The sequence below is a fragment of the Podarcis liolepis genome (genome assembly GCF_965112155.1).
Source record: "Podarcis liolepis genome assembly, chromosome: 8".
Classification (NCBI taxonomy): domain Eukaryota; kingdom Metazoa; phylum Chordata; class Lepidosauria; order Squamata; family Lacertidae; genus Podarcis; species Podarcis liolepis.
Window position 1 is genome coordinate 88,849,832 of NC_139560.1, and position 13,672 is coordinate 88,863,503.

A 13,672-nucleotide genomic window follows, 5' to 3' on the forward strand; every position below is an offset into this window, starting at 1 on the left:
TGATTCTATGATTCTATGACTCTTGAGCCTGTTGCTCCCAGCCTTGTTTAACTTGCTCATGGGACTTGGTAATGTCACACTTGCTCCTGGTGATCTGCCTGATAGGTTTGTTGAGTCCAGACTAATGCTGTTGGGTGGTTGAAGGGTTTCTGACATGCATTCACTGCCTTCCAAGGTGTTTGGTTTTTAAGGTAGAGATTGTGTATTGAAACAACTTCCACAACACTTAAAATGGCTGTCTACGTTCAGCCTATTTATTTTTAAGACTGTGTTTCAACTCAATGCACCGAGTATCTACTTCAATTTATTTCTGGTCTATATGTATGAACTGAATTGCAAAACTGTGAACTGAACAATTTCCCCGAAGAACCTAAGGTAATGTTGATGGCAGCAGGAAGCCAGTCTTTTTGATACACAATCATAGTATCTGCAGATTGCTGCATATCGCACAGCTGTTCGGGGTGTTGAATGGCTTGATGAACCCTGGCTGCCTCTGCTAAGAGACAGCTGGTATGTGAGACAGCTGGTAATACGTTCTGGGCACACTGTGGCCATGATCCAGCAGCTCCAGTTGTACATGTTGGGTCTTGAAGAGGCAAAAATACTCAACATGCATAATGAAAAATGTCTTGTGTGCAATGAGATAATTTCCCCTTTTGTAGAAAAGATGGAGAAAGCCTTTTGGTCTAGAATTTTGAGGAAATGGTAAAATGACAGCGATTGACACACATTGCCGGCATAATCGCATCATAGTACAGTCCTCATAGGACTGTATCACTTCATAATGAAAGTGAGGAAGTCCCGTGTCTTTAAATTTCCCCAATATGCAAAAACTCCCTGCGTATGGAAAGCTGTCACATCAGGGAAATAAAGCCCTTTCCCCCAGGCATGCTAATTTTTGAAATGCAGAAGTGTTTTTTGTTTTTTTAATGAGAAATATTCAAGCATATGAAAGCAGTATAAATCAGCAAGAGCTGAGCTCCATGACTGCTGTGATTATTACCTTAACTATGGCAACCAGAGCTTGTCTTTTTGCCTTTTGCTTTCCAGGTAAGGAATCTGACTGTGGATGGCCATTTTGGAGCCTGGTCAGAGTGGAAGTCTTGCTCCCACGTGGACGGCTCCAGTGTGGGCTTTTGCCTCTGCAGAAGACGCTTGTGTGACAGCCCAGTTCCAAAATGCGGAGGGCGGCAGTGTGAAGGGCCAAGTCTAGAAGTGGCCAACTGCTCCAGGTGAGCCAAAGAAAGAGGAGGGTGGGGAACTTTTCTGCAAATGGGCATTGATGTCGCACTTTGGGCCACTCCATACATGTTTTAGGTGTAAATGTAGGATCTTTTAGGTATAAACCTTAAAATGTCAACTATGGACGTGTATAGGATGCAATTTTTAAAAGAAAAGATCACTGGAGTAGTGGGAGAAAGGGGTGCTTAACTCTTTCCTTGCCTGTCCTTTCCCCTCAGTCCAGATTTCCACAATCCCTTCCAAACAGCTGTTTCCCACGTAGGTTCAGAGTTCTGCTCCCTTGTTCTTCTAGAAATGGAGGCTGGACTCCGTGGACATCCTGGTCCCCTTGCAGCACTTCCTGTGGGATAGGCTTCCAAGTCCGCCAGCGCTCTTGCACCAACCCAAGCCCTCGGCACGGAGGCCGGGTGTGTGTGGGACAGAACCGGGAAGAAAGGTAAGCTGCTTTCTCCTCGTCATTGACTTAACCTTTAGGTGTCTCCTTGATTCTATCAACCTCTTTCATTTCTCCTCCTTTGTGTCAATCAGCCTTTGCTCCTCCAATTTCTGCTATTTCTGCTTGTAGCATCCTTATTGTTACTGGGGGGGGGGGGGAATTCAGTTGCAGTTTTCACTTAGGTGGGATCTCCCCAAATCAGCATTGTCACATAGTTCTGCCTCTCCCTGCAGTGCCTTTAGCCTGGCACAGGACTGCCTTCGAAACCTGCAATTCAGGGGAAAGTGTATGATCTCTGCACTGGATTGTTAGCCAGCTGGTTTTTGATTTCTCCACTGAGTATTCTAAGGCTCTGTAAATCCCTAGAGAATGCTTTCAAGGTTGTAGCTGCCTAACAATCTATGTTACATTAAAGCAGACTATTCTTAAAAAGTATTTTAATTGCTAAATAAAGCTCACCTCTTCCAGCTTGGCAGAGCTGGGGTTCCTCATGCTTCCACCACACAGGCTCCATCACACTTTAAAGCAGAGGTTTTAAAATTTCCTGCTGTCAGGATACTCTTTACAACTTGACCTGTCTGCTTCTGGACCCCAGCACATCTGACACAAAAATCCGGGGCATTGCAAAATCTTCTGTTTTCAGGGGAAGCAACCCAGAACACGCCCAAGGCTTCCTTGCAGATGTGCTTTGCAAGGGAAGATCTGTAATAATGGAGGAAGAGCTGCCCTTTGGGGAGGCTGTCCACTCTTGCTAAGTTCTCAGAAGGAGGGGAGCCAAGGGTCAGGCTGCGTGGAAAAGAGCAGGCTTTTATCTTTGATGGTATCTTCTAAGTTCTGTGGAATAAAAAGCAGAATGCAACTAGCCAGAACGCTGTGAAAGAAGCAAAAACTGCTCATGCAAGTAAATGGTGTGGCAAGGGAGTAGGTCACTGCCAGCCTTCTCCCAGCCCTGAGACGCGTGAGTCCCTAAGCAACATGGAGATAATTGCTGTAGTTAATTCCTTTTGCCTCATCATAACTATTACTAAGCTACATCACCAAATACCGCCAGTATTGCTGCCCCCAACCCTGTAAGTGTGCTGGTGTTGCATTTGTGAGGTGCTCAGTCACCATAAAAACGAGCATCTGTTCCCATTCTATGGAGGGAAATATGAAGTCTGTGTGAGCACAATGAATTCTTTTCCAGGAAACAAGCTTGAGTTTGGAGTCGCTGGGGGGAAGGGGCCAGCTTGTGTGCCGTGTTTTTAATCATCTGTCGCTCCTCCCCCTCTCCCTTCCACACCTTCAAATAGCAATTGCTATCTTTGGGGAGATTGACTGTGGCCTCAGTCGATGCATCGAGGGTCATGTCACTGGCCTGGCAATTTTTCCATGTCACCCTCTCACTTTTGCCCTCATCACTTCCAGACGCAGGGTCAGTGCAGAGGTCTCCAGTTTCACAGATCTAAAACCCTTGCATTGCTTGTTTTGCAGAATCGCTGCAAAACATAAGCCCTCTGGGTCCTGAGAAAAGAAGAAATTAACAGACAGGGGAAGAGCATCTGGGGAAAAGCACTTCCTGCTAGCTTGAAATGCTTCCAGAAAGAGGATTAATCAGACTTTGCTCAAAATCCTGCGTTCCAGCAGATTCACCCCCACAATGAGACTTGGAGGCTTCTGGGGCTTGTCTGCTTGGTGCAGCAATTTAACATGTGTGCTGTGGCTCATTCTGACTGGGAGGAAAATGTGAAGTTGGCTTCATGTCTCGTTTTGTTTTATTAAAAGCAAAGCAGTTTTTACAAACTCTCTGACTGCAGTCGAGAGTCCTGTGCGTGTACTGGGCTTCAGTTGTCTGCTGTGCTTGTGTGTGAGTGTGTGTGTGTGTGTGTGTGTGTGTGTGTGTGAGAGAGAGAGAGAGAGAGAGAGAGAGAGAGAGAGAGAGAAGTTCCATAACTGCCAGTAGGGACAATATCCTTGAACGTGTAGTGCTTGATATGGGGCAATTTTCGGTTGGGTATTGTCAGGGGACTGCCCTCGGAACAGGGGAGGGAGGCAGGGGAATACAGAGAGCCTATGAGGCTTCTGAGGAGCAGCTCCTCTCCAGCAGTGGGGAAAGCCACCCCTCCAGTGGAGCAGAGAGGGAAGGGGGCAGCCAAGCGAGGAGGGGGCTGGAAGATGCTGCTGAGAGCCCCAGCGCCTCACCTAGCCCGGCTGGCCAGGAGGCAGACACGCCACTTCCATCGCCCAGCCTGCGCGGGGGGGGGGGGGTGAAACGCAAGGAGGGGAGGTGGAGATTTGGGGTGACTAAGTTCTTATGTTGGGGAGAAGCCAGAAGAGGCCACTCCCAGATCCTGCAAGTGACTGAGACGGACATGAACTTGTTGGTTCTGCACTGCAAATAGTTTGCACCAATAAAACCTGTAAAAGACAGGTTGGAGTCCTGCCTGGTTACTCACGAGCAACCACCACCCGCATCTGACAGGTATCATGTTATTAATTTTTATAAGTTGGTTGCTACAGAAAAAGGATCTAAGCAACTTACAAAACTATAAGAAAATAAAGCATAACATAGCACCAGGAGAAAAGAACAATGCTTTACAATAAAAGCCATACAGCAAACAACAATACATAGAAAAAAGCAGGGGGGGGAGCAGCAAAATCTTTGGCAGCTGAAAAATCCACAACTGAAAAGGCCTTCATAGTCAATTTTGACAAGCTGGAACGTGTGCAATCCAGATGATAAAGGTTCTGGAAAAAAAAGCCTTATGGGGAACGGGGGAGGGAATTGTGTATGTTTAGCCTGTAAAGAGGAGACTGAGAGGAGATAGGATAGCCATCTTCAAATATCTCAAGGGCTGTCACATAGACAATGGAGCAAGTTTGTTTCCCCCTGCTTTAAGGGTAGGGCTTGAACCGATGGATTCAAGTTACAAGACAGGAGATTCTGACTAAACATCAGAAGGAACTTTCTGACAGTAAGAGCTGTTGGACAGCGGAACAGACTCCCTCTTTTCCATAGCCGCAATAGCCTAGAACTCAGACAACCTTTAAAATTGTTGGTCTATTTGCATGTTTCAAAAATCTAGCAAGTCAGATCTTAGCTGCTACCAGCAAAAATTTAACTAAATCAAGATGGGTCACGGTCTCTGGAATATATCCTGACAGGAATACAGTGATACCTCTGGTTACGTACTTAATTCGTTCCGGAGGTCCGTTCTTAACCTGAAACTGTTCTTAACCTGAAGCACCACTTTAGCTAATGGGGCCTCCCGCTGCCCCCGTGCCACCGCCGCACAATTTCTGTTCTTATCCTGAAGCAAAGTTCTTAACCTGAAGCACTATTTCTGGGTCTGTAACCTGAAGCGTATGTAACCCGAGGTACCACTGGTACATGTGGTAATAAGTTCCTTGTTATGGCACATAAAATATGTAAAATAACTACACAGTGTTTTCTCAAAAGACGACAGTCCCACCATGTGTGTATGTAGGTTCTTTTACTCACACTTGTTCACATGCATCCCTTATTGTTACAATGCGTCTCCCCATCCTCCATCTTGCCCTTTTTTTCAAAATTCTGAATGTAACCTTTTTGAGGCAGAGACCAGTCCTATATATTACCACAAAATATTATGGTAAGACCACAATCATATTCGGCTTCACATTGGTCTTCAGAAATGTATGTGTACCTTCTTGATAGTGAAAACACTAAACCCTGTTCTTAAATAATGCAAATAGCTGTGACCAGGTATACGGTTTCTTTTCTCTTTTGCTTCCCTTCTCACAGGTATTGCAATGAGCACCTGCTGTGCTCTCCACACATGTTCTGGACTGGCTGGGGTGCCTGGGAACGTTGTACATCCCAGTGTGGAGGTGGGATCCAGGCCCGCCACAGAACCTGTGAGAATGGCCCTGACTGCCCCGGCTGCAGCATGGTGAGTCACACATTAATTGCTCTAAATGTGTATATGCATATTTTATATTTTTATGACCTTAATATGTATTCATGAGGTGATTTTGTAGCATACTAAGCTGTGACAGAGATACTGACACAAACTGGTAATGGTGAAAACTAATATCTACCTACCTACCTACCAACCAACCTACCTATAGATACAGATATATAGATAGATAAATAGATAGATGTATACTGACAGTCAGAGCCTGGCCTGTGTTGACCAGGTGTGGAAACCTCTTGGGTTAAACTACTGCAATTCCTTGCTTGTTGGGCTGCCTTTGAAGACTTCTTAGAAACTTCAGTTGGTACACAATGCAGCAACTGGCAGAACAACCCAAACTTCCTTTGTCTTGGACGGTGTATGTGTATTGAGCAGAGATGTGTAGGAGGGACACATGCTGGGGTTATCCAGGGTGGGGAGGAGGGTTGGGGCTGAGCTGGCCCAGGATCCCATGGCTCTTAAGCTGATCTCCTGGCTGTTGAGTGAGGCACTGGGACCAACCTAGAGCTGATCACTGTATCAGCCAGGATCTGGCATTGATTTGGCCTGGTCATTCTCCGCAGCACCACCCTCCATAGCAGCCACGATTAACAGCTGGGCTGTGGTTGCTCCAGTGACTCCCCCACTGGAGGGGAGTGAGGGCAAGGAATGCAGCCTGGATTACTAACTGGGACTGATGATTCAAAACCTGCTCTTAAACAATGCTGGTAGCTGCGTGTCCATTTCAGGGCACAACACAAAGCCCTGACGCTTCCCTCTAAGATCTGGAGTGGCCTGAGACCTCGGCACCGACTCTGTTTTGCACCTGAGGCGAGCTGGGTGATTACCAAGGAGAAGGACTTTTTGGTCATGGCCCCCTGCTTCTGGAATGCCCTCCTTAGGGAGGCTCAACTGGTGCCAACCGTGACGTCATTCAAGCCCAAGGGAAAGATGTTTTCATTTGTCCAGGCATTCTAGCATGTGATGCAAGCTGGATTTAATGTTTGTTTGATCTGCTCTGTTGAGTTTCACTGCTGTGTTGATCTACTCTGTGTCCTTGTTTTCATTGTTGTTTCACTTGCATGTTTTCCTCGTAGTTTTACTAAAGTGTGACCCATAAATTAAATAAATAAAACTGAGATCATCCTGTGTCTCCTGCTCCCGATCCCCTCGCTTCTTCTCAGTGGCCTCTGGGAATGGCAGATTCAGGCTTCTGGAATGGTGCCCTTTCAGTCTTCAGAGTGGAATGGGTTACTTTGATCTTCCTTGGAGAACCTTTAATTCCAAATGGTTTTAAAAAAAAAAGGTCGGAGAGAGCGAGTGCACAATGTCATAAGACAGCGCAAGCAAAGACCTGTGTTGACCTGCAGTGGCTTTTTATATTGAAGGGTGTGATTTGGCATTTACCCATGAAAAGTCAATGGCAGTGCACAGGGTAGAAGGGGGGAAATGCTTCTCTTTTTAGCTGCTGTAATTATGACTCTCGTTTGAAGCTGTGTTATAGCTTGTTCGTGCTAACTGTATATTTAGAAGGAAAAGCCAGAGATTATGTGCTGAGCAGCATTAACCCGAGGCCCTAAAAATGAAAAGACTTTGTAGTAAAATGTGAGTGGTTCAGTGGCTTCTGGTTTGAACAAAGTGGTTTGCCAGACTTTGCCAACCTGGTGACCTGCAGATGTTTTGGACTGCAAATCCCATCAGTCCCAGCCAGCAGAACCCTGAGCTGATAGAACTGTAGTCCACAACATTTGGAGGGCACCAGATTGGGGCAGGCTGAGCTTACGAAAGATGTGGCATCCATTGTTTCCCAATAAAACAACTCTTTTTGGGGGTGGGAATCTAGAAAAGAGTCAGCCAACCTTTCGGAGCCTCGCTGCCATTCTGTTATGTAAGAGGCATTCTAAACACATTCTAAAGTACTAAGGAGTAAATCCTACACAAATTCAGAGTGGAGTCCCTAAGACAGTTGGATGGCGTATTGTACGCCTCCTTCCGGCAATTCCTGCAGCCAAGCTGGGGCCAAACATCTTGCTCTGCTTTCCTTTGGACCACATCGGTGAGGCCAAGAGAAGGGTCTTGTCGTCTGGGCAGCCCAGAACTTTCATATACACTGCCCAGTCTTGCACCCCAGGGAGGTCACTTCAGTGCTGGTAATGCAGCAAAAACAACACAGGAGGCAACAGTTATGAGTTACCAGTTTCTGCAGCCACAGCAGGTGCTGTGATTTGACACACACACACACACACACACACACACACTGGGGATGCACTCCGTTGTCCCTCGAGACAGACAGGTGCCAAGAAAAATTCTAATAGCTATTCTGGGAGCACCACCAACAACAAAATCCAATAAAGAAATAAACCAACTAAAAATCATCAAAAGTAGCAGCTGCTGCCTCGGAATCCTACAGTCTAGTTCTTGGGTTTGTCTCATAATGAATATTATAGTAAGGTTGTGCTTTATTAATGCAGGCATTGGGAGTATAGGAGCACCCAAATAACCTTAATTTCCATGTTTAAACAATTATAGTTTCTAAACCCCTTTGGCCCAGAGAGTGTATGCAAAGTTTCAAGGTGTTTGTGGGCCATGCTAGACACTAAATAGAAGTAATCAACCCCTTTCCTTCAGGAGTATCAGGGCTGCAACACCAGCCCCTGCCCAGAGTTGAAAAAGACAACTCCTTGGACCCCATGGACTCCGGTGAACATCTCCGACAACGGGGGGCACTATGAACAACGATTCCGATACACCTGCAAGGCACGGCTGCCTGATGCAAGTTTCTTAGACGTGGGAAGGCAGAGGATTGAAATGCGTTACTGTTCCAGCGACGGGACCACTGGATGCTCAACAGATGGTAAGCAGCCATTTGCATCAGAATCTTAGGTTTCTTTTTAAAAAAAAAAAAATATTTATTGAAATTTTCAAAATGTTACAAAAAATAAAAAATAAAATAGAAGCAGAAGAAAGTACAAAATAAAAATAGTTGACAAAGTAGAAAAAAAACCAAACCCCTTCCCACCATATGAATAAAAATTCAAAATAAGAAAAAGTGACAGAAAAAAAAGAAAAATACAAAAATACATCACAAACCGTTAAAAACATTTAAAAACAAATTCATTATTTTCAGATCCTTAACTGTCATTGCCTTCTTTCTTAGACCTCCTCCTCCTCCCTTTCTTTGTATCCTAGTTATTAATTATCCCAGCAAATCCATTCCATGTTTCATAATATTCTGTCATTGCATTACCCTAAACTGTTTTAATCTTATCTTTCTATAATAAAATAAACCTTAAAGCTTAAAACTTAAATCTTATCCTTACCAACTTCTCATAACCATAATATTCTTTCATAATTCTTTAAACATCTTTGCTAAAGCCAAGTAATTTCATTCCAACATTTTTCTAACATTCATCAATTTTATAAAACAGTTCTAATGGTAGAGAAAAGAGATACAAACAAATCCAATCTTCATCCAGTGTCCCTTCCTCCTGGTTCCGGGTTTTGTCAGTCCTTATTATCCCGTCGATCTAGCCCATTAACCTGGCAACCTTATATCCGAGGCCCTCAAGTCTCTTCCATGTCCCTTCCGCGGCTCTTCTTCATATTTGTAACTGTATTTTCCCTTGTCTCCTGCTCGTGGTAGCTCCAGCTTGACAATGTTTTTAACCCTTCTCGACAGATCAGCCCCTTTTCAACACTGAGTTCCATGTAGTATTTAAAAGCATGTTTCAAAGACCCTCCAAAATTAAGAGCCCCCACAGTCCCAAACATCTCACGGCCCATTGCCATATTTGAAAAGTCCAAACAACCCATCATAGGGGGGTCAATCCAGCCCCCCATTTCCAAGCAAAACCAAACTTTTCCTTTCCAAATCTGGCTTTTTCCAAGTTCATTTGTCAAATCCGAAAAATCATATTCCTGTTGGGCCTGTTCTGTCAAGACACACTCCTGATTTAATTCCTGAGTGGGCTCCACATATTTTCCCACTGTCTGTTCAAAATTTCCCACTGCCTGTTCAAAAAGTCGCCATCCAATTCACCTTCTTATGTAATTGTTCCAGTAGGGCATTTGTTTTATAGAGAGCACACAACAAAGCTTCTGAATACATTGTCCTGCAAGGTCAGATGCCTGTTCCCACGGTTGTAATCTGTAACAGCTGCCGGCTCCCTGGAGTTAGTTACAGTTTCACAGACTCCCTCTAGGGGGAAAACTTCTATTTGTTCTTGTGACAAAGTTTCCCTTTTTAAGATACTTTGTCCATATATATTCCTTTGAAATGCGAAAGGGAACAGTGGAATCCCTATGTTTCTCTTCTTTTAGCTATCTGTCAAAAACACTTGTCTTTGGTCAATGAACTTGAAACGTCAGTCCTGACACCCCGCTCCAGGATCAGGACGGAGGAAAGATACTTTACTTTAAAGTCACTTTAAACAGTCCAAAAAGATCCCCCCTTCTCCTGCTGTCGAAGGGGGGTTCCACAATTTTAAATGGTGAAATCCAATCTTTTAAAAGCAATTTTCTGAGCTCTAGTTTAAATTGTCTTTGCTTTATTCTGTTTACAAATGAACGGAAGGCTGACTTCCTGTTTAGACCTTCCCGTTCCGTACCAAATTAGATTAGGTTTTTAAAATCCAATTCTTTCCTGCTCACTAATCCTTATTTGATGTCCAATTATTCAAAGTCTAAGTGCTCACGGGTGCTTATTTTAAAGTCCAAATTGTCCCAGGAAAAAGGCAGTGCTCTCTGGCAACGGCCATGCGGCTTCGCTCCACGGAAATAGCAGTTGACTCACAGCACCGCGCCACTTCCCCCTCTTCACTTCGGAGCCCGTTAGTGGGTTCCTTAGTGGGTTGGGGGGGCGCTAAAGGTGCCCGCCGAGTCCCATGGTCACAGGCTTCATCTGCCTGTGATTTTTAAAAGGGTCCCCGCTTCGCCGTAGCGGAGAAGACCCGTTTCCCACGGAGCTAGTCCCTCCAGTTCAGAGGGAGTCCGCCATTGCCGGTGGCGCCACCCCGGAAGTCCCAGAATCTTAGGTTTCTTGCCATTGCTATGGCTGGAGGTGACCTTGGTTTTGTTGGTACTGATGGAACCACTAGCAAAGCACCTATTGCCACAGTGGGCAAAAGCAGGACACGCTTTGTGGAAGATCATAATGAGGTGCGTCCAATAATATCATCAGTCCAGGAGCAACCTCCCCCGCCCCAAGAAGTCACCAACTTTGCCATCAGCCTGAATTGGGTCCCTAGGCATAAAAGGGTCCTCAAAGGTCATCAGCTGAGACCTTTCCTGCTACTGCAGGAAATCTGTTACTGCGCATCCTGATTAAGGGACCACATGCTGTTCTCAAGGACAAAGTTCAGGTGAGGATCAAACGTACTGCCTCTGTCAGATACTGATGATTCCAGTATCAGTAGTGTGGCAGAATTTGCCCATCTCTAGTGGCTCCCCTTTGACATTGTGCTCTTGGATTAAGAAAGTAAATTAGCTATTGACTCCTGTGGCACATACATCTCTCCCGCGCGCACTGCCGTTCCTTTCTGTGGCAAAGGAGAACATGCTGCTGCAGGGGAGACCATGTCCCAAAGTGTGGTGATATACGGTAGGAACTTTGGGCAGAATCTGGTGCCTTCCTTTCCCCAGCCTCCTTCCGTAATGCAATATCTCATGCACTGGAAGCCTCCGTGCCTGCTCAGCCTCTCCTTGGAAATCTCACAGAAGATTCTCTAACCTTCCCAGGTAGCTGGATTGATTGCTGAACAGCTCTTATCATTGGGACATTTTTCCTAACATTGAAACTGGTAGAAAGCTATAGCTCTTCCTCATTTCCTGACATCTTTTACATATTTGAAACCTCTCAACTTTCAGTCTCCTTCCTTGCAGCTAAATATAACCAGGCTTCTGATTTCATTCTTACAATTTTCAGTCTAGATTTCCCCCCCTTAATCATCTTCATTGCTCTCATCTGAACGGGGCATTTTTTCAATGTTTTTTCTGCTTCTTTCTGTTGTGGCACCCAGAACTTTACATTGTGTGCCAATTTGCCAGTACTTCATAGAATCGTATTGAAATTTCTCAGAATTCAGAGATGATGGTGCTTCCCAGTTAAAGAGGCATATTCCATTTTTGCCACAACATCAGCCTCCTGGTAATTCATTATTTATCCCAAACCCCTCTTGGCAAACTTAAAAGTTTTTCCAGTTATGTCCCATCTCATGCATTTGATTTTTGCTCCCTGTGAGTAATACTTTATATTTTCCCTTAATAGGTTTCATCTTAATACTGTCTGCCCAGCTGTCAAGTCTGAGATTGGTTTGAACTTGTATCTTAACCTCTAAAAAGTTGGCAGTTCCCCCGTTTTTTATATCATCCTTTCCTTTGATGAGTGTGCAGCCCATTCTTTCACATGCTGCTTCACCCACCACAAATCCCTGCAAAATAGCATTTGGTACCTAGTTCCAGTCCAATATTTTGGTAGCTTGTCAGCTGCATGTCATGTGTTCACCTAATCTTAGCTTCATGAAGTCTACCTTTTAAAAAAGATTTCTAGGAGAGTCACCAATGCTCCTTGCCTGGAGTTTAAAAATCACATATCTCCTGCTGGATGGCAAAATATTAAATAACAGCTGGGAAGATTGGAGAGAGGAAGAATAATCACCCTTTGCCCCCCAACCACTGATTTCAAGCTTCCCCTTCAGTTTGGGAACCTGAGATAATGTGTAGAATCATAGAATCATAGAAGAGTTGGAAGAGACCACAAGGGCCATCGAGTCCAACCCCCTGCCAAGCAGGAAACACCATCAGAGCACTCCTGACATATGGTTGTCAAGCCTCTGCTTAAAGACCTCCAAAGTAGGAGACTCCACCACACTCCTTGGCAGCAAATTCCACTGTCAAACAGCTCTTACTGTCAGGAAGTTCTTCCTAATGTTTAGGTGGAATCTTCTTTCTTGTAGTTTGGATCCATTGCTCCGTGTCCGCTTCTCTGGAGCAGCAGAAAACAACCTTTCTCCCTCCTCTATGTGACATCCTTTTCTATATTTGAACATGGCTATCATATCACCCCTTAACCTCCTCTTCTCCAGGCTAAACATGCCCAGCTCCCTTAGCCGTTCCTCATAAGGCATCGTTTCCAGGCCTTTGACCATTTTGGTTGCCCTCCTCTGGACACGTTCCAGTTTGTCAGTGTCCTTCTTGAATTGTGGTGCCCAGAACTGGACACAGTACTCCAGGTGAGGTCTGACCAGAGCAGAATACAGTGGCACTATTACTTCCCTTGATCTAGATGCTATACTCCTATTGATGCAGCCCAGAATTGCATTGGTGTAGTTTCCATTTTGGAAACTGTGGCAATACTGCCAGTTGCAATTCAGCCAGGTTATCCCTCAACCAAACCCTCCTTTGAAATCAGCCACAGCTGTAGTACTTTTTTGTGCTATTAAAAGCCAAAGACTGAGACAGGTGAAGTGCATGGGCTTAGTCTATCCTCACTGTTTTCCCTCAGTTTTTTATTGCTGTAGTGCAGCTTGCCACAGCACATGCAGGTGTTGGCTAGAGCTCCCTTGCTCTCTGATTCTTGTTTGCATGTGTGTAGAGGTAGGCAGGTGAATTTCTGGTGAAAATGGAAGCGTGATGTGTCTGTGAAGCAAAATTCAGAATATAGTATAGCAGCGTGCAAACAGAGGGCCATTCAAGACTGTCACTATTTTGTGGGATGAATCCAAGCACATTCTGGGAAATATAGGTTTGCACTCTCTGTGGCACCCTTTTGCTGCTCGGAACAGGCATTGAAAAGTGTGGAATGAACGAATGATTAATGGGAAGATGTATAACCGCCGTGTGAGCAGCGCAGGATGGCGGCTCATTGTCGTCTTAACTTCCTTGCAAACAAATCAGAATGAATGTTCGCTATAATATGACCTCTGCAAAAGCTTTGTGCAAGTAAATAAGAATGAATGCTCAATAAATAGGTTGCCAAAAGGAGCCCAGAGAAGGGGACTTTCCTTCTCTGACAGTCCTTTGGGTTTCTTAGCTGAGCCCAGAGGAGGACAGAGCGCTTCCACTCTGTCCTCTTGCCCACATG

The 13,672-nt window shown here is 45.0% G+C and overlaps 1 protein-coding gene across 2 annotated transcripts in view; it reads left to right on the forward strand.

The window, feature by feature from the left end:
* SEMA5A (semaphorin 5A) overlaps positions 1 to 13,672 on the forward strand; it is a 133,968-nt gene that overhangs the window by 102,631 nt on the left and 17,665 nt on the right. For both annotated transcript variants that reach the window (XM_083519101.1, XM_083519102.1), the window contains exons 13-16: positions 1,051 to 1,232; positions 1,535 to 1,678; positions 5,442 to 5,589; positions 8,221 to 8,446. In XM_083519101.1, coding sequence (XP_083375227.1) covers positions 1,051 to 1,232; positions 1,535 to 1,678; positions 5,442 to 5,589; positions 8,221 to 8,446 — 700 coding nt within the window. The remainder of the gene's footprint in view (positions 1 to 1,050; positions 1,233 to 1,534; positions 1,679 to 5,441; positions 5,590 to 8,220; positions 8,447 to 13,672) is intronic.